We start from the raw sequence: 27908 nt of genomic DNA, 5'->3' as shown, positions 1-27908 counted from the left end.
AAAATAATTAAGTTTTATTCTGGTTATATGATTAGCCTGTTTCACTAGTCACACCGTAAGCTTAGTGCAAAAAAATTACACAAAGCTGTGGTTGAGAAAAGATCATTTTCCCCCCAGGCAAATTAAAAAAAAAAAAAAAAAAGCATTATTTTGCAATTTTTGCTTTTCTCACAGTCTCTTTTCTCCCCTGACCTTTTTGGTTGGGATATATCTCCCCTGATTCATTCATCTGGAAGTTACTTATCTAATACAGGCTGCTGGTCTGGGTTCTCTCATCCATCAGTGGAGAGAGAGATCAAACCACACGCAGGATGCTTGAGCTCATACATTTATGACAGCTCCTCTAGGATGATACAAACAGCCAGTTTTGCCACTGTAAGGTAAATTAAGCAGCTGGCTCAGAACAATAGATAAGTCAAGTTAGATGAGAGGAAGCCCATCTCTATGGCTGAAAAATTACTGTCTTTAATATGTTGCCAGAGTATCAGTGAGTTGTACTGAAGAGTTACTGAATTTTGACCACACAGCTTAATCTCCAGTGTGGGGCTTCTTCCCCATTTCAGCAGAGCTAAACCTGCTCATACCATTCCCATAAGTAGGTTCAAATAATGCATGTGGAAGAACTGCTTTATACAAGGACCAAAACTTCTGAGAGTTTACAAAATGCAACTACTATCCTCCTTTCCAATCCCAAATGCCCTCTAAAACTGGGTGTCCTATTGAAAAAGTTCTTTTCCAGAACCAGAAATATTTTAAGCTCTTGGGCACAGCCATGTCACAGCATTTCTGTTGGTATTTCCTCTGACTATACTAGTTTTGAAACAACCTATTAAGTTTAGAACTAAGGAAAAATTAGTTATTCTTAGAGAAAAGACATGCAGATACAGCTAAGTGACTGTACTACCCAATCTTGGGGTTTCTTTTTACATAAAATGTTTTTCCCACTCTTGGAGTAAATTTCAATATTTGTCATGTTTTTGAGTAGGGGATTATTACTAATGAAGCCTGGGGAATTACTTTTCCTGAGGAAAACACAGTATTTTTAAAAGAAACTAAGAAAACATAGGGGGGAAATTTACAGTGCTGGAACTAGCACAGGCATGCTATGCCGAAAAGCTTCACACAAATAGATTATGGCATGTCTGGCATGTAGGATATACATACCACTCTTTCACCATTATATACTATAAATTTGCAGTTTGCACACAGTATTAAACGATTTGTCAGGTGGAGAGGGAGACCACAGGTCTAGAGGATTCACAGAAAATCTAGAGACAGTAGAAGAAACACTGTATCTTAAGGTCTTTTAATTGAAGCAAAAATACCAGTCAAGCACGTGGAAGACCTGATATAACTGTGAAGAGAAAGTAATGAATCCTTAGCAGATGCAGTTATTTGAATAAGCAATACAGTTAAATTGAAGTGACAGAAGACATGGAGTATTGAAACCTAAACTAAAGCTAATAATAAAAGAGCTGCATCTGTAGAACCACAAGTAGAAAAAGCAGCTAAGAATTAGCTTTGAATATAAAGCAAGATGTGTATTTACTGAAACACTGGGAAGAACTTCTCATGAACATGAAACAAATTTTCACTTGCTTGATGCTGGTAAACATCTTCATGATGGCTGCTCACAATAAGGAAAAAATAAATTCAGAAAATAAGCAGAAAAAAATTAACTATCAGCAAATAGTCTTACAACTTGTTAAAATACAGAGATGTGTGTCAGCACACACATATCCACACACAGTGATAATTATGAAAATCAGACACCTCAACAATACAAAAATGACAAGATTTCAAAGATCTAGTCTGCTGCCACTGAATAACTTTTTTTTTCTTTTTTCTTTTTTTATTGAATGAGTGAAAAGAAAGAGATAAACTAGATAATTTACAAGGAGGAGGATGCTACAGAGACTCATTTTCAGGGTGTGCTTCCCAGGACGATCATCTCTGTCTCTGTCAGCCCTGCTCCCAGCCCTAGTGCAGTGGTGTCTCTGCCTGTGCGAGCTCTCCACACCCAGGGACCTGCCCTCAGCATGGCTTTAGCAGGGAGACAGAAATATTTTCATGCAGACGTAGGTGTGTGGACCTGTCTGTGTGTATGCTCTACCCCTAGATCCCACTCTCCTTCCTTCTGAGAGCTTCTGCTGGAGGGGAGCTTTTTCCTGAGGAGCAGTTGGTGAAACCAAATAATTTTCTTTAGGAATGTCATTAAAAGGCACATTCAGGACCAGTCAGAATAATGACATTTACAGAGAACTGTAAATAATCTGCAAATAATTCCAGCAAGACATAGTCTTACAGCCATCGCCAGAAAATCTGGGATAATAAGTGGAATGCTTTTTTCTAAGAAACCTACTTCTGAGAAAACTCCCAGCTAACTTCTGCATGTGAGAAAAGTGAAAATGCCTTGGGTAGTGAGCCTGAGGCACACACCACTGCCTGAAGCTCAGAGCAGCAGAACAGGCCAATGAACACGTAGCTGCAGGAGTTTGCAGACAGGCAGCCATGTGCTCTCCCATGTGAAGAGCAGCCAAAGTCCACCACTCTGGGACCACTGCAGGGCCATCCTGCAAATACCTGATCTGAATGCCTGCTATTACCTCCAAGCAATCCCCTTCATCTGTTCAGCCTATATTATTTTCAAAATTTGCCTATTACACTTATAATTTGTTCTGTTAATAGAAAATGCCCTACAGGGAAATCCTCTAGAAGTTTAATAAATTTTCAGGGAGACACAACTCAGCCAGGTAGGCAGTTTAAAGCTGAGGAGTGATGCAAACAATTAGAGCCACAAAACCAGCTTAGTGCCTGGTTTTGGCTGTTTACTGGACAGCTATTGTCATTATTATGCACAGCTATTGAGAAACTGTCTTATTCTGTTTTATTTCTTAGCAGGCATGTTATTATGAGTTGCCTCTTCTGAAGTTCCCGGAGGCATTAGAAACAGAAAGCATTGTAGGGACATGTAGGAAGACACAATCTCTTCCCTGAGGAGAATGTTGCAAAAAATGTGAAACAAAAGATTTAACAGAGAAGTTCGAAACTTGGATGTGTGCCCCCTTATTGCAGTGAAGATCTGTTCTCCATTGGTAAATGCAGCATAAGGAGAAATTACTTATCCATGTCCTTATTCTACCTATGAGATGAACAGAAGATTACAATCTTATCTCTTGCACAATTTACATATCATGTAGAGCATGATCAATGAAAATATGCTGTTTCCCATTCCTGTGATTCCCCGAAAGTAACATGAATATTATGTAAAGAAAAAGAAAATATCTAAGATCTTACATAATTTATCTTTGATTAATATTGAGAGCTCTTGCACTAGTTATTTCTTCATCTTTTGCAAACAGAAGAGACTAAAACACTACTACAGGTGAACCCTAAAATCCAAGTGTTATCAGTTACCCAGCTGTGGCACCATTAAATTGTATTTACAAAACATATTTGTAAGTACCTTAAATATATTCTGGCTCAAAGCATAATATTTTGTTTAAATAATGCATCTTCAATAGGCATTAAAAAATCCTTTTAAATTCAGAATCTAAATTCAGAATCTGGTATTTGTTAACAAGAGACAATTAAAAGTTTTGACGTCTACCTTTAATGACAGGTCTCATTTTTTTGTTTCCTTCATTAAAACATCATGCTTTCCTGATGAAACTGATATTTAAAAAGTACTTTATAATAAAGTGCTCAGAGCAATTTTCAAGAGGAAGAAATGATAGAGAACAGTGGAATGTAGGAAAAAAATTCCAGTTGTGGCTGTTGCACCTACTTGAGACCTCAGATCACCAGCAGATTTACCCATCAGTGCAGCTAAACACACACTGTTGATGGCACACACAGTCCAGCAAGTGCCAAACCGAGCAGTTCAGCGCTCCACAAAATCACACAGGAGCACAGAAATGGCCAAAGCCAGCTCACATCTACTCCACTGTAGTAGACTAAATTATGCCACAGACAAATCTGTACCATGTCTACACCTTCTTTTTCTGTCTGTAAAAGTAAGACATGGAAGTTTGTGTGAAAACTGTGCTACAGAAGGAATCCAGAATCAACATCTATGTAAGTATTTAACTAACCCAGAGAGTTTGATCAGGCCAAAGAGTTCATCCACCCTCCCTTTTGTGAAACTCAAGCTCTGTTTGCACAGCTAATATCTTCCCCAGTAACCATAAGCCCCATCCTTTGTGTATGAGTAGGCTTTAGGAAATGTTTAATCAGTTTGCAAGAGCACATAGATACAATTCCACAACAACCCTCTATGTGGCATCTAAAAACATCACTTAAAGGAAAATTTAAGTCGTGCCCCTGAAAAGAAAGGCTAAGGAAGTGTTCCTACTTAAATCTACTCTCTTTTTGTATTCATTTTTCTCTCTGTAAAAATTTGTAAACAACAATGTGAAATTTTCTTGCTTTTCTGAAGATGGAAAAATCACTGAGGATTCTACTCTAATTTTTAACTTTATAAAAAATATGCTGATTTGAAAATAAAATTTCTAAAACTTTAATATTCTTTATCCATTATTGTAAGGATAAAGAATATAAAATTATTCTGAAAAATTAGCCAGCGTATTTCTGAGCTAAAATCTTGTTTTAGCTTCAACCAAACACTAGTTTTTTAAAGACTGTGCAACTATATGTGCAGCCATGCAAAGCATTTATAAAATAAATTCAGAAATTATGAATAATGAATACTTCTAGGGAACTTTTTAGCAGAACAGCAAGAATCTACAACTTTCACCAAATTTAACATGTAAAGTTTGATTATGATACTGCCATTTTGAAGGTCTCTCACTTGAAAGCAGAAAACTAGGGATCCTGACATACATACTATAACACAAGCAAATTCTCCATTTCACACAGTGAAAGTACCTGTCAAAAATTTCAAATGTGATTAAAGATCAAGTACCCAAAGGCAGAAATTTGGGCCTTGCAATTTTTCATTCTGATAAACTGCAGAAACACACAATATTTCAGAGTAACTACATTTATTTATATATACAGACATTATAAATACATACAGACATTGAGACCACATGTTAAAGTTCTCTGAATTAATTTAAAATTTCAGTACTACTGAATGCACTGAAGAAATGACTGACAATTGTAACAAAAAAAAAAAGAAACAGAATTCTACACTTAATGCATTTGTGGGTTCAAAGAAAGATAAAAATGAGGGCCAGAACTATCTCACTATGCTATCTTCAGCACATTAGAAAAATAAGAATTTGTTGGTTTATAAGGTCTCCAGTATATTGTTTTTGGGGAGAAATGTGAGAAACATTTTTCCCTCAGCCCTCTTAAGCTTTCAATTTATAACAGAAAAGTTATAAAATGCATTATAGGAAAACACGTTCATGCATGTGGGTTTTCAAATCACGTAGGGTCCTGCTGAGCCTTGTGTGAATGTTTATTCAAACATTTTCATTATTTTTAAAATAAACTACAATGTTAATTTCTTTTTTAATAATATTTAGGTTTTAAATTGCTGAAAACATTGGTGTGTGTTCCTATGTGATGTAACCTGGCTCCACATTGATCATCACAAGAAAGGTGACAGGAATCAAATAAGAACCTGGCCCTTTATTTGAACTAACATCACCATTTAATTATTTTTTTTGTTTAAAATTACTATTTGTTGAAAGAAATTAATTAAATTCCTATATAAAAGTAGAAACTTGATGTAACATGCTTTTAGACAATTTCCTTGCCAGAAATATTTACAGACAGAAATAATTTTCAATCTCATTTTCTTAAGGGAGAAAGGATGAAGGAGAAAAGATCTGCAAAAAAGAGGGTCTGTCACTGTGCCTCCCAGTTGTCAGGGCACACCTGAGCCAGGTTCTGGGCACACATACACAAACACTTGATCCATATCTGTGAATATGGATAAGAGGTCCTGGTTTCCCTTCAGTTAGCAGTGAAAAAAACTTCAAAAGTGCAAGAACTGATTTGAAGTGTAATTATTATCTAAATTCTTCTAAACTTTCTGAGTCTGAATCACTCACCTTTGTCACGTGATGCTTCTCATGCTGTACAGGAATCTTAAACATTTGGCACCAATATGTTGTGTCCTTGTCTGGTACAGGCACCTGTCTTAATAAAAAGGGCAAGAACACAGTAGTATCATAGAATCACAGAATGGTTTGGGTTGGAAGTGACCTTAGAAATCATCCAGTTCCAATCCTCTTGCTTTGGGCACGGACACCTCCCACTAGACCAGGTTGCTCAAAGCCCCATCCCTTGAAAACTTCCATGGATGAGGCATCCACAGCCTCTCTGGGCAGCGTGTTCCAATGCCTCATCAACCTCATAGTGAAGAATTTCTTCCCTATATTTTATCTATACATAAAGGTCACACTACCCATTATGGAAGTCCAAGGCTTTGGCTACCACCTTACTCCCATCTCCACAGAAACCCATAACATGGAGTAACTCACGTCTTTGTTTGTCAAGTCAAAGTATGGCAAAGAGGCAGATGAGACTTCCTCTCTCTCAGGGTTCAGCAAACGCAGACTCTTTGTACCACGATTAGATCCATGGTAATTTTTACCTGCTTCTCCCATATCTTTGTGGTGGTAGGCCCATATTACCCGCACTGTGCTCTCCTGAAAAAACAAAGCAAAATGTCCACAAGGGATAGGAGCAACATCCTCCTTACACAGTTCCTGTAATTCCTACAATACCTGTGACATCAGTGTATTTAAACAATGACAATGTATTCCAGACGAGCAGTCATCTACCTGCACAACTTGACCTTTGAAATAAATAATGGTTTATACTCAATAGTTTAATTTGAAATACAGAGAAATTAAATTGTTCTCTGATAGATTCCTTACTTATGTTGTGAACTGAAATCATATCTTCAAATAGCAGTGACTCATAAAGAAGTAACCAACTAAATACATTACAAACATTTTTCTAGAGATGTTACTTATTTGATCAGCAACCAGAATGTTTCCCCCCCCCCAAACATTTTCCAGGCTCAGGTCTGTGAAGATATAAATACCTTCAGTGAATTGCTGCCCTTTGATACAATGGAAAATTAACAATTTTCCATTGTATCAATTAATTCAATTACAGAACAGATTTACGTCTTAAAAATCAATCTACAGCCACTGCACAGATCAGTTCTCTGTAAACCATTCTCAGATTACAATAATGACCCTTGAGACAAAGTGCTATAATAAATCCTGAAATGTCTCAAAATGCTAAATTATACTGAGAATTTGGAGCAGGTGTGCAAACCAGAGATCCATTGACTGCCTGGAAAACTGGTGGTTTATACAGGTGGAGTTTGCTTCCTGCATTTTCAGCCTCTCTTGTTGCTATAATTGCATATATTGTAAAAACACAGACAATGAATATAGTGTTTTACTCCTATAGTAATGCTTCCAAAAGAAGCAGTAAACAAGCCAAAGCGTAGAAAGCCTTGCAAATCTCTCTAACCTATCTGTCATTTTCAATACCGAAGTCATCAGCTTCATGTAATTTAAAATTATGCTTAGGAAATAGCACAGCAATCCCTAGGGCAACAGAAGAATTTACCATGAAAATTATTTTACCATGGAAAGTTTTACCATAATTTTTTTTTCACTTTTAGTTTGAAATAAAGAAATAAAACAAACAGACCCTTTAAATATATCTTCTCCAATTTTCTTTAAAAATCTGTTTCCAAGATCAATTACAAGTTAGTGCATAATCTTAAAAGTATTTCTCAATTTGGCCTTACTTGAATGGTTTTAACAACGACATATGGGACTTGATGGCCCAGAGGTATCTATTTCAGTCCTATGACACTTGTTAGAAATTACAGAACATAATGTATTAAAGTAGAAGAACAAAGAAAGCTGAAATTTAAACATAACAGTTTAATAAAACTAGCACAAATATTTTACCTAGTTAATTTGAGCAAACAGATATTTTGGAAAGTGAATTTCTCTAATTCTGTCCTTTTACTAAAATGAGATTTTAATTACCAGCTTAATAACCACATATACATTTATCTGGTGTTAATTACTTCACCTGTCTACATATAGTCAGAGACTCTTACCGTTATGCTCTTGTCATTTGTGTCACAAGTGTGCAGCTCTCTGCTAAAAGCCAGTATTGTATGTGTACTGTTTTCCATGGCATATTCAAGATGGTAATCCTGTTGAGGGTCCTTTTTCAGTACTCTATTTTCATCTGTAAAATAATCCTATTATAAAAGAAAGGTGGCCCATTATTAAAATCTAATATTAAAAATGCAACTCTATGTCTGCTACTGAAGCCTTTTTCAAAACATAAAATTCTGCAATGTCAGTTTTGAATCAATCAATAAATTTGAAGTGACACTGAACTATTTTTTATACAAAATCTCCAAGAAAGCAATCCTCCTCGATAAACAGCATAAAGAATGTCTTAAGTAATTTTAGCAACATGCTGCCTGTATGTAACTGCAGAAATAAAAGTTGGATCCAGCAACCAAAAAGCTTTATTTATCATAACTGGGATAACATGAACTCCAGGAGAAATTACAGAGAGAATGAAATTCACTTAGTATTTGCATCAACAATAGTGTCCACTCCTTTTTTCCACAACTTTTCCTGTTTTTTTCTTTCCCACAAAAAACAAACCTCTTGAATGAACATTGACTGGAACCAGAAACCCTAGGGCTTAACTAGCACGAAAAGTGCTCATTTCATACAAAAGCTGCTGGGATTAGGTTGAGGTTTTGGAAGAGGCAAGGGAGCTGTTTGTAAGAAAGATGCTTCCCATCCAGGGCTCTGCAGAGGCCCTGCACAAAGGAGTAGCATGGCAGCAACATCAGGTCATTAACCTCCTCACCCCGGATTCCTGCAGCCCTGTGCAGCTGGGACCCATCACTCCCTCTCCTCCCACCCTGGCCACCTAGGAAGGGCTGGCCGCTCACTGCCTCAGATGTACCTCCTCTGGTCACCCTCTCCTTTGAGTTTTGGGCTGTTTCTGCCTGGTTTGGGGTGGGGAAGGGTCTTTTAACTAACCAATGTATTTGTCATGTCAAACAGGCTACTGGCAGACACCATTAATTGTGTGGTGTCTTTGCAAAATAATGCAGCACTGTCTGGTCCTAGCAGGCATTTTTTGTAGCTGTTTGGACCTCTGTTCACTTCTGGGGAGATTTCTAGCTTTCCCCTTTCATTAAGGTTGAGGTAACCAATCTGAAAAACAGTAAAAAGTTATGCCCAAGTATTTTGATACCAGTAAAAAATAAATGAAATTTCATTAATTCAGTAAAGGGTCACTTAGGAGCTGTAATCTTAAACTTAATTCCACCCTAGAAATCTGTGTGTGGGCAAGACACCAGAGAGTTCTTCTTTTCCTGTCACCGCCTCTTACAATGACAAATGATTAAGTACATACATGAGAGAATAGGCAAATGGAAAAATAATCACTAAGAAGAGCAAAACAAAGGCCTGGGACCTGAAATAAAGTGAACTGATGAGTTGTATTTGTTTAGAGAAATAACTTGGAATTTGCTGTTTTCCAGACAGAAATAATAAGACTTGTTTTGTGACGGTTCTTTGAAGATAGATGGGATCAAAACACTCCATTTTAGCCCTGCATCAGAACTTGGAAAGAGGCAGTGTGTTGCCTATACACAATACCATTCCTGCTTTGAAAACGCTCTTCTGTGGAATCTCCACTTCCATCTTTAAGTTAGTGTTTGTCAAGACAAGAAATGTAACCTTGTGAACATCAATTTTTACTGAAGTGCTTAAATGTTACCTTAAATTGGAGGAAGACATTCTTAGTGAAAGCATCCACACTTTGAAATATTGAGGAATACAAATTCAAGAGCAGTTTTTGCTCATGTGAACAGTCTCAAAATCTCTGCCTGAAACCAGTGTGAAGGAAAGCTGAGAAATGTGAAGAAAAGGCATGCATACTCAAATATTTTGTGGTGAGCTTCACCATTTCATCACAAGCATAGAGGACACATCTCTAACCAGAAGAAAAAAACCCCTTGTGATATAGTCCTGATTTCCATGAGCCTGAGGCAAGAATATAAAAATAACACAAAGTTGTTCTGTAATTAAGGTATAAGCTCAGATATGCCTTGATAACGTGGCAGCATAATTATCCCACTCACCTGGAGGACAGTCAAAGACAGGTCACATCTCTGGCTCACCACAAGGGACTCAATTTGTGGCTGCTGGCAAATGCTTTGGGGAAGGTGGCCCCAAAGCCCAGGCCCCCAGAGAGGACAGGCTGCTCCCCGTGGGATGAGAGCTGTATTGGGCACCCACACCGCGGCTGCTCAGGCACTGACTGCCTACCCCTGCTGTCAAAAATGAACAGAACCTTGCTACCTTCAGTGATTTCACCTGAAATTATTTTGTGGCTGGATGTACCTAATGCTCTTTTCACTTCCTTTGTTGAAAATGATCCAGATATTCATCATAAAAATAAAATCAAATAATGTCACACAAAAAAAACCCAAAAAACCAAAAAAGACCACAAATGCCCAAAACAAAAAACAACAACAGCAACCAACCAGCAAAAACAAAAAACCCTGAACAACTCAAAATTTGATTGCTCAGCTTCTCACATGAAAACAGTTTGTTTTCCACTTTTAAAGCAAAATAATGCCACATTGTCCAGTAACTACATGAATCTCTCTCTGTTTACACAGAAGATTTTAAGTCAAACTATGTAGTCTTGCCCAATTTACTCATCAATGCTTAAAACCCTTTAAGATGTACTTGTGTACAAAAGAGAATGAACAAAAGGTTTTTAAAAATTTTGACAGTGACAATCTGTGATACCACATCTTTTTCATCTTTTTCAATCTAGAAAAATCTGTAATCTGGAAAAGTAAAAAAAAATTAGATCTGTCTATGTAGATATGTGTCTGTACTTTATACATATTCTATGCTTCCTTTCAGAATAGAAAAATAAAAATGAAGTCCTGCTGCCAAAAGTCCTTGTGCAAATGCAATCAAAACCATCACATTTGGACTGCCTACACTCCACTCTTTTTTCTAGTCAAAGGAGAAGGCTATGCATCTCTGAAGGTCTTTGTAAAGTGACAGGGCAGTGGATGGATCTATCAGAGGCCAGACGGGGTAAGGTGGGAATTTGGGCTACAGCTAAACTAAGGAAACATAAATTTAATTTGAAACTCTCTCAGGTCCATACAATTGTAACAAAGAGCCCATCCAAATTCACAAGTTTCACTTATTTAATTCTGCAAAGAAAGAAGTGGGATGTTTTAATCCACAGCATCACAGTGCTTTGATATCTATCACAGATCGTTCTAAAATGAGCTTCGTACTGGAACAGTTTATTCCCAACAAGCAGGAAAAGGCTCTAACATGGTACAATCTTTTTTTACACAAATCTGGTTTTGCCACTCCACACAGTTAGCTAGAAAACCTGTATCTTTTGTAGGGTGGACCATACTGATACAAGTCCCCTGAATTTCATGGAGTCCTGTTGGGAATTACGTTTCTTTCCTTCTGTTCCTTTTTACCCATAGAATTTTTTCCCTTAAGTTGCTAGGAAACATTAACAACTGGGAACTTAAGAAAGCACAACCGGTGGCCAAGCTCAGGGGAGGAGGGCATGTAGTTGCACTTCTCTTACTGGGGAGTTTCTCTCTAAAGGCAGAGATACCGCAGGATTGGGCAGGTAAAGGATGGGGCTGGGGCAGCTGTGGGCTCTCTGCTGGCTTCAGAGGAGGACGGTCCGAGATGATGCTTGGAGAAGGGAATTTGCTTCTGCTGCCAGATCCCAGCCCAGTCCTGCTTCTTCTGCTGTGGGGTGATCCTCTGCTCGTGAGAGCAGCCACTCACTGGGACCTTATTAACACCCACCTCTCTAAAAGAGGGACATATCACCATCTGCCCCTGTGCCCAGGAATCCTGCGCTCGCCTTTCCCTGCCCTGCTGGGAGCCGGGCTGCCACTATCCCAGCCCCACTGCTTCTTCAGTGCTTGCTCCGAGCTTTTGCTGCACTGTAGCCTCACACCCCCTGCCTGCTGAGACATCTTGCCATTTCCATAAGTGCTGCTGGAACACCAGGACCGGCTGTCCCAGGGGGTTTTGTGCAGCAAAGCCCCTCTCCCATCCCTTCCTGTCTGTGCTGAGCCGCCATTACCGCGTGTGGGTCCAGCCCGCGCCACAGCGGCCCCTGCCGGCCTGGAGGAATCCCTGCCCCGCCCGGAGCCACGAGCGCCCCCTGGCGGCCGTGCCCGGCACTGCAGTGAGGGGACAGCGGCCCGGAGGGGTCACTGGGGCCTGCTCTGCTTGGTGTGAGTGCCAGAGCTGCTGCTGTCTGCTTTATTGTACACACCAGTAAAGAACTGACATTCCTACCCCCATAGCTTTGTCTGAGAGTCCCTTAATTTCAAAATTATAATAATTTGGAGGGAGGCTCCTGCCTTAGCAGACACCTGTCTTTCAAACTAAGACAAGTCCCAACAGATCTACAATAATCGTCAAGTCCTGAAAGATGGATTTCTGAAATGCTCACGTGTGTGGATAAATCCACAATATGGATTTATGTACTGATTCAGTACTTGCACCCAGATTCTCCAGTTTCTTATACACAAAAAACCAGATATGTTTAACGAAGAGAATTTTTTCAAATTACATATCAGCTTTACCAAAGTATAAGAATTAGTGAAATAGAAGATTGAAGTGACTATATTTTTCTAGCATTATTATCTTTGGTTATTTAAAGACTAAATGTTTAAAAAAGCTCCAGAAGTGTTATTGGTCATGCTACATAATAATAAAGATGTCTATTTCAGGATTTACTTATGTAAATTACTTACATATGAAACATTTACATTTTGTACTCCCTTTGATAATATTGCATAAAATCGCATATTGAACTCTGGACTAAGTTGTGCAGTCCATCAAATAATTAAGTATCTCCTTCCTCACATTACCTAAAAGTTGAAACAACATATGGAAAATGAAAAATTTTCCTGACATTACAAGATGTTTTATGCTCTTTTCCAGATGTGAGGCAGATCATGTTATACTGTTTTTCAGATCCCATTAGCCTCTCTCCTTCTTAAAAAAAATATTTTGTGGTATATATGGTTTCTGATTTCTGTTCCACAGAAGTCAGGGAGAGTAATTTCTTAAGGATGTGAAAGGATGCTGGTTTCTCCTTTGAGAATGCAAGCACAGCTGCAGAGGGAAGCCTGACCCCAAAAGCCCTGCCAGCTGTCCTCACAGACTAAAACAGGTGTTTATGGGACCCCCTCCCCAGATCTTTACAATGTACAAGATTGTTTTGTTTATGATATCCATTTCCTGTCCTAAATTATATATATATCCCCTTTCAACCTCAAGGAACATAAAATAATTCTCAGATTGTGGCCCCATCCAGCAATCGCCTTGTGGGATCAGCTTGCGAGAAACTCAGTCACCCCAATTTATGTGTGCTGCCCTTTGCTAACTGGGCCATCACTGCTGTTCCAGCAGCAGTCTAACACGTAAAAATGAAAAAAGGGACAAGTCAGGAATGAGAAATGACAGAAAAACAAGCTGTGTTTCAACTTGTCCTCCTTGATGTTCTATAGCCAACCCACAGAGTTGAAACATCCCTGTCCTGGCTTAGGGCAAGTTTGGGAGGAAACTTCCAAAGTGGTTCCTCTAGAAAGCAGATTCAACTGGCCCCTCCCCAAGCTGGTTTGGGAAAAGATTTCCTTGGAAAAAAGTGGGAAAAAATGGTTTATTTAACACACAGAGTATTCACAAGCATAAAAAAATTGAATAAAATTAAGCAATAAAGTGTTTAATGTCGCTGTTCTAAAGAGATGGCAAGTTCAGAAAGTCCTTGTCATGGGGTGTAGCTCAGCTTGTCCAATCTCTTATCACTCCCTCTGGCACTGGAATGCTTCTCAGCTTCTCAGGCCCTGGTGGGCTACAGATGTGAGCTCCCAGTGCTCTGGGTTTTCAGTCCAGAGCAGGGCTGATCAGTTCCAATAAAAAGAAAAGCCACAGTCTGGGGAAATTCTCTGCCTCAGCTAGCTAAAACCTAACAGCAAAGGAGAGCTCTGTCCCGCTGTCTGTGCTGCAGACAGCACAGTCCAGGAGCTCTTATCCTTGTATTTTTGAATACAGCCACCTCAGACAATCCACTTTTTCTCCTTCTCCCCTGCTTCACTCGCAGATCTAGTTTTAAAGGTGCAGAACTTAATATCCAGCACAAACAGAACAGACGACTGGGGATACAAGCATCATAAAGTCACCCTAGGACAATCCCCAAATTACCAAGCTGATGCCAATGACCAGGACCAAAGAGAAGCTTAGCAAAAAGGATCATGAAGCTGTATGAAAGATGAAAGTTGGTGCAGGAGAGGATTTATCTTAGTATAAATAGGGTGGATAGACTGCTACGGTAAGGAAAATAACTGAACGAAACATTTGTTTGAAATAAGCACCAAGTTATGCCTTTCTGGGTTTCCAAAAAAATAATTGTGGTTAACATTTCTCTTTTTTTATTGTTGCATTCAATTTAAATGGAATCCTGCTGCTCAAGGTTCCAGTACACACTAGATGTTACCACCTAAAAGAAGCTGGTTTTACACTGTATTTGGCAAGAACCAAACAGAGCATGAGTTTACAAATAAGCAAACCAAACTGTTTTGCAACCTCAAATAAATTTCAGCTTGAGTTTCAGGCAAAGATTTTAGCATGCTCGTATGCTGGGGAAAAGCAGAGCCCACTCACAGCAATCTAACATGAAGCAGGAGCCTGAAAGCATCGCTGTGCTGTGTAAGAACACCTTGAGAGCATTCCAGTTGACTGCACCAATCTTGAGACTGGCTGCAAATGAAAAAATAACCAAACAAAGAGAACAGCAACAGCAATGAAGTAGTTGCAGTTAAGTTTCTAAAGTAACTAGGATCAGTAAGTTCACAGCCACTGTCCCATGAGCAGTCTGTTTATAATTGATTTACTAGTTTGAGGGGGGATGGGGGCGTGTTGCATTGGGTTTTTTTTGTTCTGGATTTTTTTTTGTTTGCTTCTGGTAGTTTGGGTGGGTGGGGTTTTGGGGGGTGAGGGGTGGTTGGGTTTTTTTGTTTTGCTTTTTTACCTACACAGCAGAATAGCATGAAGTGATTCAGTCCCTGCTAGGAAGCCTGGATCTCACTCATGCAGGCAGTTTTGAGAAGCTGTACATAATTCCTGCTACAACTCCTATTAAACTGGCTGACATACACTAGAGTGTGGATTATTTACTTCAGGTGCACTACTAACTCTGACAAGGACAGAAAACTTTTATCTCTAACAAATAACTCTGTGTGTGTCTGTAATTTATATACAGACATACACATATACACAAAGACGTACATTTCCACTTGTGTATTTACAGAAACGGATAATGCCTGCATATATGTGTGCACATGTTCATGTATTTTCTTCACAAAAAAGAGGGCTTGTATTTTTTATATGTGAAACAATTATTTACTTCGAAATATGCCTTTTCTCATTCAGACTGGGTCACTTGAATACACTTCTGTATATTTCTTATATCCAGTTAAATGCCGCCCAGGGTGGCCTACAGCTGGCAGTGGCATCCCTTTGTTTCTGTGACATTCCTGAGAAGTAAAACATATATCAGTTTCTCTGCACACAAATGAAAACACTGAAGTGTGGAGTCCTGTCTAACTTAGCACAAGAAGGTGTAAAAGGCACTAGTGGCTACGGGTTGAAATATGATATTGCATATCGACCTGGATAATTTGACATTGCAGTGGAGTCCCAAGGCTTTATACAAGTCTTTACATCAAGAATAAATGTTAATTTAAGAGTTTATTCCAGTTATATCAGAAGATATAAAGCTAGATTAAAGGCTGTCCCAGCACAAAGAGACTAGACAAAACATGTAGCAAAGTGTTTTAAGGGAAAGAAAATCATTGAGGAGATACTTCATGATACAATCTTAGAACTGCACTTTATCACAAGGAACATTCCTTACACAGGAGCTACATTTATCCAGTACAAGTTTTCTGGCTTTAATTACTTTAATTACTTCAATTATGAGGAAGATTAGAAATATTTAGGGGATTTTCAAGCGCAACAATTAGGGATACTTGTTACCAAAATTTCTGGATCTGCCTCAGAAAATCTCCCTTCTTCCCTTTCCTGCTTCTCTGATACTTGTTTATATTGGGAATTAAATTATCCCCCCATTATTTTAAGCCTTTGCATCACTCACAGTGGCTAAAATTCCATATTTTTGTAGAGATATGAGAAAATTTCATTTTCTTAGTGTTTCCAAAATCCAAAGGAGAACAAAAAATAAAGGGAAAAAAAAAAGGGAAAGAAAAAAGAAAAGAAAAACAATCCCAACCAAATTCTTGAAAACAGTCCCCCGAAGGCCTGCAAATTACAAGCTTCAGAATTCTTCTCATCTTTTGTTCACCAACTGTTGCTTCCTTGTCCTAACTATTGTACCTCTCAAAGGGAACTACAAAGCACCCAGCCAGTGGAGATGTACACTGGAGTGTCTCTTTATGCCGCTCATTGAAGCCAAGAGGGAGACATTAGTCATCTGGAGATTCTGCCCCAATGCCCAAAGGCATGAAATACCTCCAACAAAACACCGACTGAGATATGTCAGTGTGGCACTCGCTTCGCATCTCTCTGTTGGTGCCTTTCAAGTTGTTTTCCAAACACTTCTTTTGTTGCTGTTGGCATGAGTGCACTTAAAAGCGGCATATCGTTAAGTACTGAAAATGCTCACTGTTTTCTGTCCTTTAAAATTTCCTCCAAGTACTTCCCTGTGAGCAATTAAGCTAACTCTATGGGATACATTTGATAACAGATATTCTTTAGTTTGGGTGACAGTTAACAAGCAAGGCTCTAATGAATAATAAAGTACTTTTTAGTGACACACAGTCCCTATTCACCCTGAGTAGGGACTATTTTTGTGCAAGTTCAACAGAAGATTCTAACAATGCAACCCTCTTGTATAACTTGCACAAAATAGGCATTCATCAAGGAGGATTACTCTCCCCAAAATGGGGCTCTCAGCAGCTACGTGCTGTGGGTGGGGATGCACAATTCCAGACAGGGGTGGAGACCAAGGAAAAGGCATGGGTCTAGCAAGAAAATGCATGCTGTGTCAATTCATGAGCACAAAAGAGATGCATTAGGAAAAAAAAAAAAAAAGATAAAAAGGAAAAAAAAAAAAAGAATGAAAAAAAATAGATGCAAAATCTAAGGCTGCCCCAAGGTCTTGTATGAAAAGTAACACATGCTGCAAATGACCATGGAAATATTTCAAGGTAACATTTTGCTAAGTATGAACTCTCCTAAGTCCAACTCCTCCCTATAGAGACAAAGGCAGCTCCCAGCCTTCCAATACCGACCCCCATTGGTACCTTCTTGTTCTCAAACATGCTCAGCCAAACACCACACAATCTGCTACTCTGACACCACAGGCTCTCAGTAATGTGTGAGAAAGTCTGTTCACTGATCTCCTTTTTCTCCTTCTGCTCGGTGGAGGTGCTTCCCTCACGACAAAGCACTAAGTCATGCCTGCATGTATACACATATCCATGCTATGTCCTCTGAATCCTCCCAAAATATGTTCAGGTTCCCATTTCAAATATCAAACTTCTGACACGTTAGGACAATAAACGACCATGATCATTCCAACACTCTTCAAAAAACTACTCTGGTACACCATGAAAGCTTGTTCTCCTTCTTTCATGACATTGTAACACTTTTCATCTTGATATATTTAGACAAAACTAAGCCACAGACTTCCAAATTGTTTTGGCCTTTCCTTATGTCAGACACACTTTCAGATTAAATACAGCTCAAACATGGTAAAGCAAACCAAAACAAACAGCTCATTACATCCAAGTTCAGGATACACTGAAAACTGTGAAAGAAAAACTCAACCCTGAATATCCAGGACTTTGAGCCACCAGGTTTTTTCAAGGCAAGCACTGCCTGCTGATGGTGGGAATAGCATTTACTTGCTCTTGAGAGGATGAGGAATAAATGACAGAGGAAACATTTTCTCTCTTTTCTCTGAAAACTATCTGGCAGTTTTCCTCTACCCCAATGCATGGATCTTCCACAGACAGGAGTGTGTGCTTTTACCCTAACTGGCAGCTGTAGTCTAACTATATTTACATGTTTATTCCCAGAAGAGAACTCTTACCTCTGAGAACAGTTTCTATTTTTAAAGAAGGAGAGAGAATTTGGGGAGGAAAAAGGCAAAATTGACCCAAGGGATCAGCAATTTCAATGCCCACTTGAAAGGCTATAAAGGTGTTTCAGAACATCTGAACATCAGGCCACTAACAAGCATCTCAAAACTTTCAAAGAAACCAAAAAATGACCCCTCTAAGAGTTTAGACCACGATGCGCATTTTCCAACAGATGGTCATGGAATAAAAACATTTTTCTAAAACCAAAAGGAAAAGTAGGTTCATTCATTATAGGGTGTACATATTTCGTGGAGTGCAGCTAGGCATAAAACCACATACTTTCAAGGGTGCTATCTATGAAAAAATCTTTTTCAGTAGTAAATAATCTAAATTATGATGATATACACTTAACACAGAATGTATTTTTAAAAATATTAACTGTATTTGTTTGTCCAGTAAATTATTATTATTGAAACAACATCCTAGAACAATTTGTTCATTTTCTAGTGATCCCTGCTGCCTGACCAGAAAAAGCCTCTGGAATAAATTTTGTTTATCATCTTTGTTTCTGGCTGTTCCTTGCTGGTTCAAGCATGGAAAAATTTAAACTGAGCAACTTTTTAAAAACCTAAGTTCAGCTTAGAAAGAAACCATGCTAACTAGAACTGAAGAAGGAATGGGGATGGAGCAAGCCTCAAGTGGCACACAAGCACAACGAAAGTATTTCTTCTGTGTTTTACCTACTCAAAAGTGCAACCAAATAACTCATAGCTCTTAGCATAACAAATTATATGCTAAATTGGTGTTTCAGGAAAAATATCAGTAGGTTTGTATCAGCAGGCATTTGCTGCAGTCCGTCTCTATTTGTAACAGAATACTGATGGATGAAACCTGTGGAAGAACAGAGTCAGTATGGGGCCATTTTTAAGGATGTTGAAAACCTGTGAAGAGTGCTGAAAAGAGCCACAAGAATGCTTAGAGTGCTGGGGGAAATGTCCTGTGATGCTAAAGAATTCAATCTATTTATTTAACAAAAAAGAAAATTGAGGAGTGACTTGATTGCCTAGATTGCAGTATATAAATAACTTTATGAAGGCGGTATGCAGGGGGAGTAGAGTTTTTAATATAGTAGAAAACACATAGCTGAAAGCTATACCATGACAAACTAATCCTGGCAATCAGGAACAGCAGAGACTCGTTAGTGCCACAAACTATCAAGGGAAATGATAGATCCTCCACCACTGGATGTCTTTACACTAGGCTTGGATGCCTTTCTAAAGGACTTGCTTTACCCTAGCAGGATCTATGAACTAACCAGGAAAAAAACTGGGTTTCTTTTAATGGTTAATAGGTGCGTCTTCAAAATTGCAGAGCCTTTCAGAAAGCCTTTCATTCTGTGAGTGAAGAGCTCATTGCTCAATGAGCAGACTAGAGTGGGGCTTTTTTACTATTATTATTCTTTTATTTATGCTTCAAGGAAAAATATCTTCATTTTGAAATATAGAGAAAGCAATAGTCTGAAAATCACTGGTCTGAACTTAAGGAAATCTTTGCCTAAACTTCATACAGCAAACTAATGGGGGAAAGAAAAAGTATAAGAAATTTTAAAAAGGAAAATATTTATACTAAAAGCTCGATTCTTCTGGAAAAGTTTTGATTTTATAAAACCTTGACAAATAGTAGGGAGATAATATCATGCATTTTGTTTTCTTATGGTAAATTGCTAATAGAAAATTGATTTCTTAAGGAAAAACCTCTTAAAATTTAAGCAGCAGCTTCAAAGATCAACTAGCTCTAACATAATGAAGGGAAGACAGATGCCTTCTCCTAGAGCATACTCTTAACAACCACTCTGCTCTTGAATTGCGTCTCTTGAGTTATTATTCAAGCAGCTGGGGGTGACAAGATGTCGTTCCCAGCCTGATTCCCCTTACAGTCATCCTTGGGACAAGCTGTCCTTGCTCCCCCAACCCCAGAGCACCTCCTGCCGGCTGGATCCCAGGTTGACGAGAGGGGACCACAGGTGTGGGTCCCCTCCCCTCTCATGGCCCCTGCTCCACCAGCCACCAGTGCCTCTTGGAGTGGATGACTCGCTGTAAGCACAAGCAAGGTCTCTGTTCCACACTCCTGTTCCCAGACGTAGCCTTGACTATATCAAGACTACTACAGAAACATCCCAAGAAAATTATACCCATAGAGTTGGGCACCTCTGAGGTTGCTTTACCTCAAACCAAGGACACTACCAGGAGTCCTCCCAGTAGTTATTCTGCAAATCCTTTCCAACATCTGGGTCAAAACACTTCCAGGTGAGGAGAGGAGGAACACCAAGAACAGGAGCAGCACCAGCTGTGCGCCAGCAGAAGGGGACGCCAACACGTTTAGAAGCTGGCGGGATGTTGTCCTCATGCCAGTGGGATCAGAAAGAGCAAGTTCAGGCGGCACCAGGACTGCCAAGCTCTGGCAGGGTGAGGGGAAAGGTGCCACACCTTCCTGGGGGAGACTCTGCCCTCCCACCCCTCTCCTCCGCGGGTCTAGGCTCAGTGGGCAGGTAGCACAGAGTGCCCAAAGGAGAGAGAATAGAGCTGTTATATCTTGTGCATAAGGAGGAAAGAAACCTGACACCTTTAACGAAATCCATATAGAAGTTTAGAGGGAAAGTCGGCAGGAAGCGGATCGAAAAGAAGTATCTCCCCCAGGAGAAGGGAACGCAGAAGAACAGGGATAATCCGAAGAGTGGAAGGAAAAAGTAAAGAGATACAGGGATGCCGAGCAAGAAGTCTGCAGAAGAAACGCGGGGCAGGGAAAGAAGGGCATCCCGGGAGAGGGACAGCGGGGGGAAGGTGGGCGGACAAAGAGGACCCGGGTCGGCGGTCGAGGGGAAGGAGCAGGGCCTTACCTGCAGGTAGGGCTGGCCCCTCTCCACACCTCCCACCACGATGTCGGCTGAGGCCATGCCGCCGCTGGCCGAGAGCCCGAAGCCCACGTAGCCGCGGGTGCGCACCTCCAGGCGGAAGGCGAGGGCGCTGCCGCGGCGGCCCCAGCGCAGGCGGTAGGCGCCCGCGCCGTCCAGCACCGCGCTGTGCGGGTAGCTCCGCAGCGCCGGCCCGGCCCCGGCCCCGGCCCAGGCACACAGGAGCCCGCCCAGCACCAGCGCCCAGGGGCGCAGCCGCCGCATCCTCTCGCCGCGCACCAGCGGCCGCCGGTGCGTCTCGGCGTGTGCCCGGGTGCGGTGTGCGGGTGCGGGGGTGTGTGTCTGTGTCCGTGTGTCTGTGCGTGTGTGTGTATTTGTGTGTGTGTGTGTGTGTGTGTGGGGAAGGGGGGCCGGGTGCCCCGGTCACCCCGCCCCCGCTGCGGGCGGCACCGCGCCGGCCCCGTCGGGGCAGCGCGCCCTCGGCAGCGCTTTGTTCGCTCCCGCCCCGGCCCGGCGCTGGCGGCCGCCCCCGGCTCCCCCGGCCGCACGTCGGGCCGGGCCTGACCCCGCCGCGCCGGGAGCACCTGCCGTGGGCTCGCCGCGGGGACTGCTCGCCAAGATGGTCGGAGTTTGTGTTAGCGACCCCAAATCCTTCTCCCGACCGGGGAAGCGGAGGGAAGGCGGTGGACGGGAGACCTCCCCGGCCCCTCGGCAACTCTTAACTCTGGTGGAAGAATTCCACGGGAGGAAGCCCGGAGGCAAACGAGCGCTTCCCCACTTTCGGCCGCCTCCCCACTTAGTGCGAGCGCACGGTGCGGCGGACTGATGGAGCTGAGCAGGTGATCCCCCGTCGGGAGAGCTCTTTTTGCGTTGTAAGTGAAGAATGAAGACCCCCCCGAGAGGTGTGCACTGAGACGGCTACAAAAGCACATCTCGAAACCGCACTCGCGTCCCCGGACACCCCCGTGCCCGGCGGCACCGCCACTCGGGCAGCTCTGCCATGCGGTCCCCAACACTCCCGCAGCAGAAACTGCCTTCCCTTCCCCTGCTCTCAGCACCACAGCCATGGCGGGGGCGAGAGCAACGAGCAGAGAGATGCTTTTGGAGGAATGTTCCCCTCTCGCTGCAGATCTGGATGGAGACAAAAAATAGCATGGCATCCAAAACAGGAAGGTTAGGGCCCAAAAGGAGTCATATTGGCCCTTGAAAGCTCCGAGCTGTATGAAATAGGTTTTAAAAGGAAGTTATGCCGTGTGAAATGTGTTTTCTTCACATTTAAATGCAAGAGAAAGAGCCTGGTACTCAACCAAAATTGCATTTTAATTCAGTAAAAAAACAATCAAACTAGTATGTAAAGGAAATCAGTAATGTTTCTTTTTTTTTTTTTTTTTTGGCTTTTGCATGACAATATTTCACAAGTGTCACTGGGGTTTCCAGAATACAACCACCCACTGTGATGTGAGGGGTATATGAAACTACAAAACAACTTCTAGAAAAGAAAATGCTCATGAAAGGATAAACAGCAAAAACTACTTTTACCTAAGGCATCATAAGAAATGAGAGAAAAAAATATAATTAGATACTAGTGAAATGAAAGCAATCTTTAGAAGGAATAGATTAGTGTGACCTTTCTTCCAATTATAGCAGTAACTTCAAAGGTACAGACTCAGATGACTGACAAAACAGAAAATTGTGAGTTGCTGAGTGTTTAGATTCTCTTCTACAAAATTGTTAACACCTGCAAGTGGATATGGATTAATTTAAGGAGAAATTGCAGGTATGTGACAGGCCTTGTCAAGGCCAAAGGTGTGACCTCAGCACCTAACTGGGGGCACTCAGCCTTTGTTAAATTGTGTGCTAAAGGAGGGATCCTTAGGACAGTTCCAAAAGTACATATTTATCCTTTCTGAGGGTAAGGATGATGAAGGAGTGAAGAATGTTTCTTAAATTCAGGTTTTTTCTTAATTTTCTAATAAGACTGTGCCTTATGTTCTTAGATGACAGAAACCCCTAGATCAAGTTTCACATGGAGATGACAAACCCACTCCTCAAAAGAATGATTGCATTACACATCTAGTACAAAATTGCTGCCTTTAAAGCACAATGGCGGTCACTGAAGTTCAACTTGTCTTTCATGTTTTGTATGAGCATTTGTACAAAAGAGTGCAAAATGCTCACTGTGATGTACTCCAGCACATCTCAGTTTGGTAAGGGTGGTGCTGATGACATTTTAGGAGCCTGTACACAGCGTGGGATGTGTAGTACAGGGAGGTATGATGGGCTACCCTGCACAGCATGCTGTGCTGCACAGCACAGCAGACAGAAATAGGGTTTCCCAACTAGCCTGGATGCAGATGCCATGGGGGAAGCAAAGCTGGAGATAGGTGTGCACTGTAGAGGCTGTCAGAGGAACAGCTGCACAACCTGTCCCCTGCATGTCCAGCTCCCTGCCCCTCTCACAGCAAACAGGCACTGAAAGAAAACTCCAACACACAAACTTGTGCTTGGCTGGGATCTTCCCGGTCACTTAGCCAAAAGCCAAATCTGTGGAACCACCTAGTGCCTTGGACACACTGCAGTATCTCAGGCAAGACAAGCCAGAGTTTTATTATATAAAGTCTGGTAGAAGTGGTAACACTCATGGGAAGCAGCTGTGCTATTTCTGGTGAGCTGCATGGAGGGTGGACAATTCCACCCAGCCCAGCATGGGAGTCCCATGCTGGCAGAGCCAGTGGCCAGGCCATCCCTGTTCCATGGCTCTGGAGCTAGCACCAGATTGCTTCTGAGATTTACTTTGCCTATGCAGAGAAAACTGGCATTTTGGAGGCTGAGTTGAAATGGAAACAATACTTGAATTCTTGAAATCTCCTTATGGGACTATATGATTTTGTCTCTGCAGAGCTCAAGGGTCAATCTGCTGCTTCTCTGCAGCCCTGAAGCCTGTACATCACAAGTCCTTGTGACTTTCTACCAAAACCTGGGAGTGATGTTATCCTGTCTTCCAGCAATATACCACTCTCAGCAGCACTGCCCATCCCATGGTGATAGTAACGTTTCGACTACTAGAAGTGCAGGAATAGCACTCCTATTACTTTCCAATTTCCATTAAAATAAATCATCCAAACTGTTTTACAGAGCTGCACACTTGATCTACAAATACTGTGACAAAACCTACCTTTTTCAACTTGCTGCTATTTATAATCCCAAGAACAATACTCATGTAATAAAACATTCTTAGTAGAAGAGGCACTTTGTGGGCAGGGCTGTGCAATTCCCAAAAGTCACATTAAGAGACTTTGGCAACTTCACTAGAATTTTTTTTTGCATCATTAGGAGGCCAAACATATCAAACATATGAAGAAAACAGTCTAAATCAGTCAAATCTTAGCCTACAAGCAATGCTGCTGGCAGGAGCACAGGGAGACATCAGGTTACCATCTTCTCCAAACAGAATTCAATTTCACTGCTTTTCTAGAGGAAGGCAGTCACCTAAGCAAGCCCAGTGAGTGTTTTTCTTATTCAGAAAGTGTTTTTTCTTTTTTAAAAACTCTTACTTCCATTACTAAAAATTGGCTTGTCCATTTCCCCCTCGCACCATTGCTTTACATGGTTCAAGTACTGATCAAAAAGTTGTAGAATCATAGAATGGTCTATGTTAAAGATTGCTAATTCCAACCCCCCTGCCATGGGTAGGGACACCTTCCACTACACCAGGTTACTCAAAGCTCTATCCAACCTGCCCTTGAACACTATCACAGATGAGATATCCACAGCTTTTCTGGGCAAGCTGTTCCAGTGCCTCATCACCCTCACAGGGAAGAATTTTTTCCTAATACTTGATCTAAACCTACTCTTTCAGACTGAAGCCATTCTCCCCTGTCCTGTCATTACATACCCTTGTAAGAGGTCTCTCCTATTCTTCCTTGTAGACTCCCTTGAGGTACTGGAAGCCCAGAATTAGATTATCCCTAAGATGTCTCTTCTCCAGGCTGAACAATCCCGCTTCTCTCAGCCTTTTTCTTCTCATAGGAGAGGTTCTCCCTCCCTTGAATTGACTTGGTGGCCTGATCTGGACTTGCTCAAGCAGACTGATGTTCTTTCTTGAGCCAGATATAGCATCCTGCACTTGGAATTGTTAAACCACATGTGAGTGCCTTGAGCCCATTTAAACTTAGCCAGGTCCCTCTGGGTAACATCCAGTTTTTCAAGTGTGTGCTTCTCTACTGTTCCTTAATGAGTTAAATAATGATGAAGATTTGGCCCGATCATGGGTAGTGACTGAATACCTGGTTTATCCCTGCTGATGTATTCTGGCATTGAGATGTTCTTGCTAGAGAGCAGCCCAGCAAGAGCTGTGTGTCCTGTCCATTTGTAGGCAGCAAGATTTCTGAGAGGCATTAAAAGGTTTGTCTTATTTCTAGTGTATGCTGTACTCTGTGTCATGCTTTGAGTTAGTTGCCTTCTGACTTTTCTCTTATGGAATTTAGCTTCCATGCAGGAAATTAATGAATATTGAACATTGATTTTATACTAATAATTAATGCAAAGTCTTATATAAACTCTTCGTAAAGTAGATAGCTAATATCTACATCATCTTTCTAATAGAAGGCAACAAGACTTCTGCTCTCACTGTGAAATGTAAATTAATCACCTTTTATTTACCCTTTTAATATAATAATGTTTTAATCTTTGGTATGACCTCCATGAATCCAGATTTTGACATCAGTGCAATGCAAAAGGGTTAGAGAAGCATCTTGCAGATCCAGCTGGAAGCCTTTTACAGTGGGGTAATGCTTATGCAGAAAAAAAACAGCTTCACTGACAATCCAGTTTGTGTTCCATGTGGGTAGGGAACTGAGAGCAGGAAAGGTTTTGGGTTGAACTGGATGTTGTCTTTGGAATGCTGAGCCAGCAGGATGGGTTCCTAGGGAACATTACTGCACAGGTAAAAGGAGTTGGAAAACTTTTCTGTCTTGATCCAAGTCCATTGTTTCAAGAAGAGCAAGGCGGACACATTCCACCCATGCCTCTGTCAGCATCAAATGTTTCCTCAGGCACACATGATAACCTGGCTGCTCTTAAACATGTTTTAAAGCACATATCTTAAAGAAAAAAAAACTTCAAATTTTGTTTGTTGTCTTAACCTCCTTAACTGAGGTGAGAGGACAAAGCACCATGCTTATTTTATTAATGTTGATTAAAGATGCACTGGAGAGAATAGCAATATAGCCATGTAAATACAGCAGAAATTGTGTGGGGTTTTTTTAAAGCTTATTTCCCAAATACTTGAAAATTATTTTTACATTTTAAAGTGGAAAATGCCTACAATTTAACTGATCACTGTAAACAAAGTAATTGTATGAAGGTTTTCAGAATTTTTTTATTCTCATTCTCTGCATTTACTGTCCTTATTTAGAATTTTTCTTTTCTTTTGCAGGGAGTAGCAGAGAAAACACGGTTGGTTTTGCTTTCAGATGGGTATGCAAAATTCTGAGATGCAAATTCTTCTTATGAATTAATATACATTAATAACCAGAGCAGGAAGCAAAGTTTGGGACCAGTGAGTACAGAGGTAAACCATTTCTGCCTTTCTTTCTTAATGCAGCCTGACTTTAGCTCAAGTTAGGAAAGTTTTTGAGCTCCTGGTGTGCTACCTACAATCTACATTTTAAAAGTTCTGTTAATTTCAAACTAGTATAAATAAAGACTAGTATGCTTTCAGCTATTCCTATGATGAGTTTGGACTCATGTCTGTTGATGTTTTAAATTACTTGCCTGAGGACACAAAAATAAAATCATTGTTAGAAAAAGAATATTTATCCAACCCTGTGCTCAGGGCAAAAGCAGAATGATTTAGCTTTCTTTTTCTCATCAGCAGACTGGTTTCTGCAGATGTTGCCAAATTTCCAAATACCTTGACTCAAGTTCATAAAAACTTCTTACTTCTCTTGGGAGAGAAAACTGGAGGGCAAGAGTTTTATTAGACCAGTTGGAAAAGCCAGAAGGCTTTACAGCAAAGAGTTTCTCCTTTCCCTCAGTTGTGGTTGTTGTCTTTTCCCCTCTTTTACGAGCACCTCTGCAAAAGAAGGCAATTAGGTGCAGAGTAATCCTGGCCGCTGATTCATAGCAAGTCCCACAAGGGGATACCTCAGCAATGGCATTTCTGCACAGTCAGGTCTCCTCAGGTGTGGGGAAGAATTAATTCCCTTTCATTTGAATTTAACCTAATTTCAAGTTTTTTAATTTTCACTGAGTGCATCTGCTCTGATGCTGATGAAGAGGAATAGCTTTTAACATATGGACTTCAAAGGATAAGTACCATTTTTAAATGGTTGCTTGTGCTTCATATATATCTTTGCTAAGTTAATTACAATTCTAGCTGTCTGTCACACAGGACATAAACCGTGTAAATGCTTTTTGGCATTGGATATTACATATACAGATATAGATATATAATACTTACATATTGGGAAAAAATTCTAAGTTTGTGAGAGTGCGGAAGCACTGGAACAGGTTGTTCAGAGAGAGAAGTGGTGGATGCCCCATCCCTGGAAGTGCTCCAGGATGGAGCTTTGAGCAAACTGGTCTGGTGGTAGGTGTCCCTGCCCACAGCAGAGGGGCTGAAACTAGATGATCAAGGTCCCTTCCAACCCAAACCATTCTATGAAGCTATGATCTCTGCTGTTTGCTCCTCAGCTCTTATCAACATCTGGGAGCATCCTCAAAAAGGTAAAACCAGGAAGTGAAGTGCTTCTCTCATTTCCAGAACTCGTTAAAAGTCTTTACCTGAGTATTGCACTCCCCAGGTGACAATTAATTTTCTGAGAC

At 40.8% G+C, this 27908-nt stretch overlaps 1 protein-coding gene across 1 annotated transcript in view; it reads right to left on the bottom strand.

Moving 5' to 3' along the window:
- MOXD1 (monooxygenase DBH like 1) overlaps positions 1 to 21451 on the bottom strand; it is a 50338-nt gene extending 28887 nt beyond the window's left edge. The window contains exons 1-4 of the mRNA XM_015623327.3: positions 21066 to 21451; positions 8069 to 8215; positions 6456 to 6623; positions 6024 to 6107 (exon numbers count right to left, since the gene is read on the bottom strand). Of these exons, the coding sequence (XP_015478813.1) occupies positions 6024 to 6107; positions 6456 to 6623; positions 8069 to 8215; positions 21066 to 21344 (678 nt within the window). The 5' untranslated portion in view covers positions 21345 to 21451. The remainder of the gene's footprint in view (positions 1 to 6023; positions 6108 to 6455; positions 6624 to 8068; positions 8216 to 21065) is intronic.
- Positions 21452 to 27908: the final 6457 nt, after the last annotated feature.

Source organism: Parus major, chromosome 3 (assembly GCF_001522545.3).
Source record: "Parus major isolate Abel chromosome 3, Parus_major1.1, whole genome shotgun sequence".
NCBI lineage: Eukaryota > Metazoa > Chordata > Aves > Passeriformes > Paridae > Parus > Parus major.
Note: the sequence above shows the minus strand (reverse complement) of the source record. Positions and strands in the feature narration are given on the sequence as shown.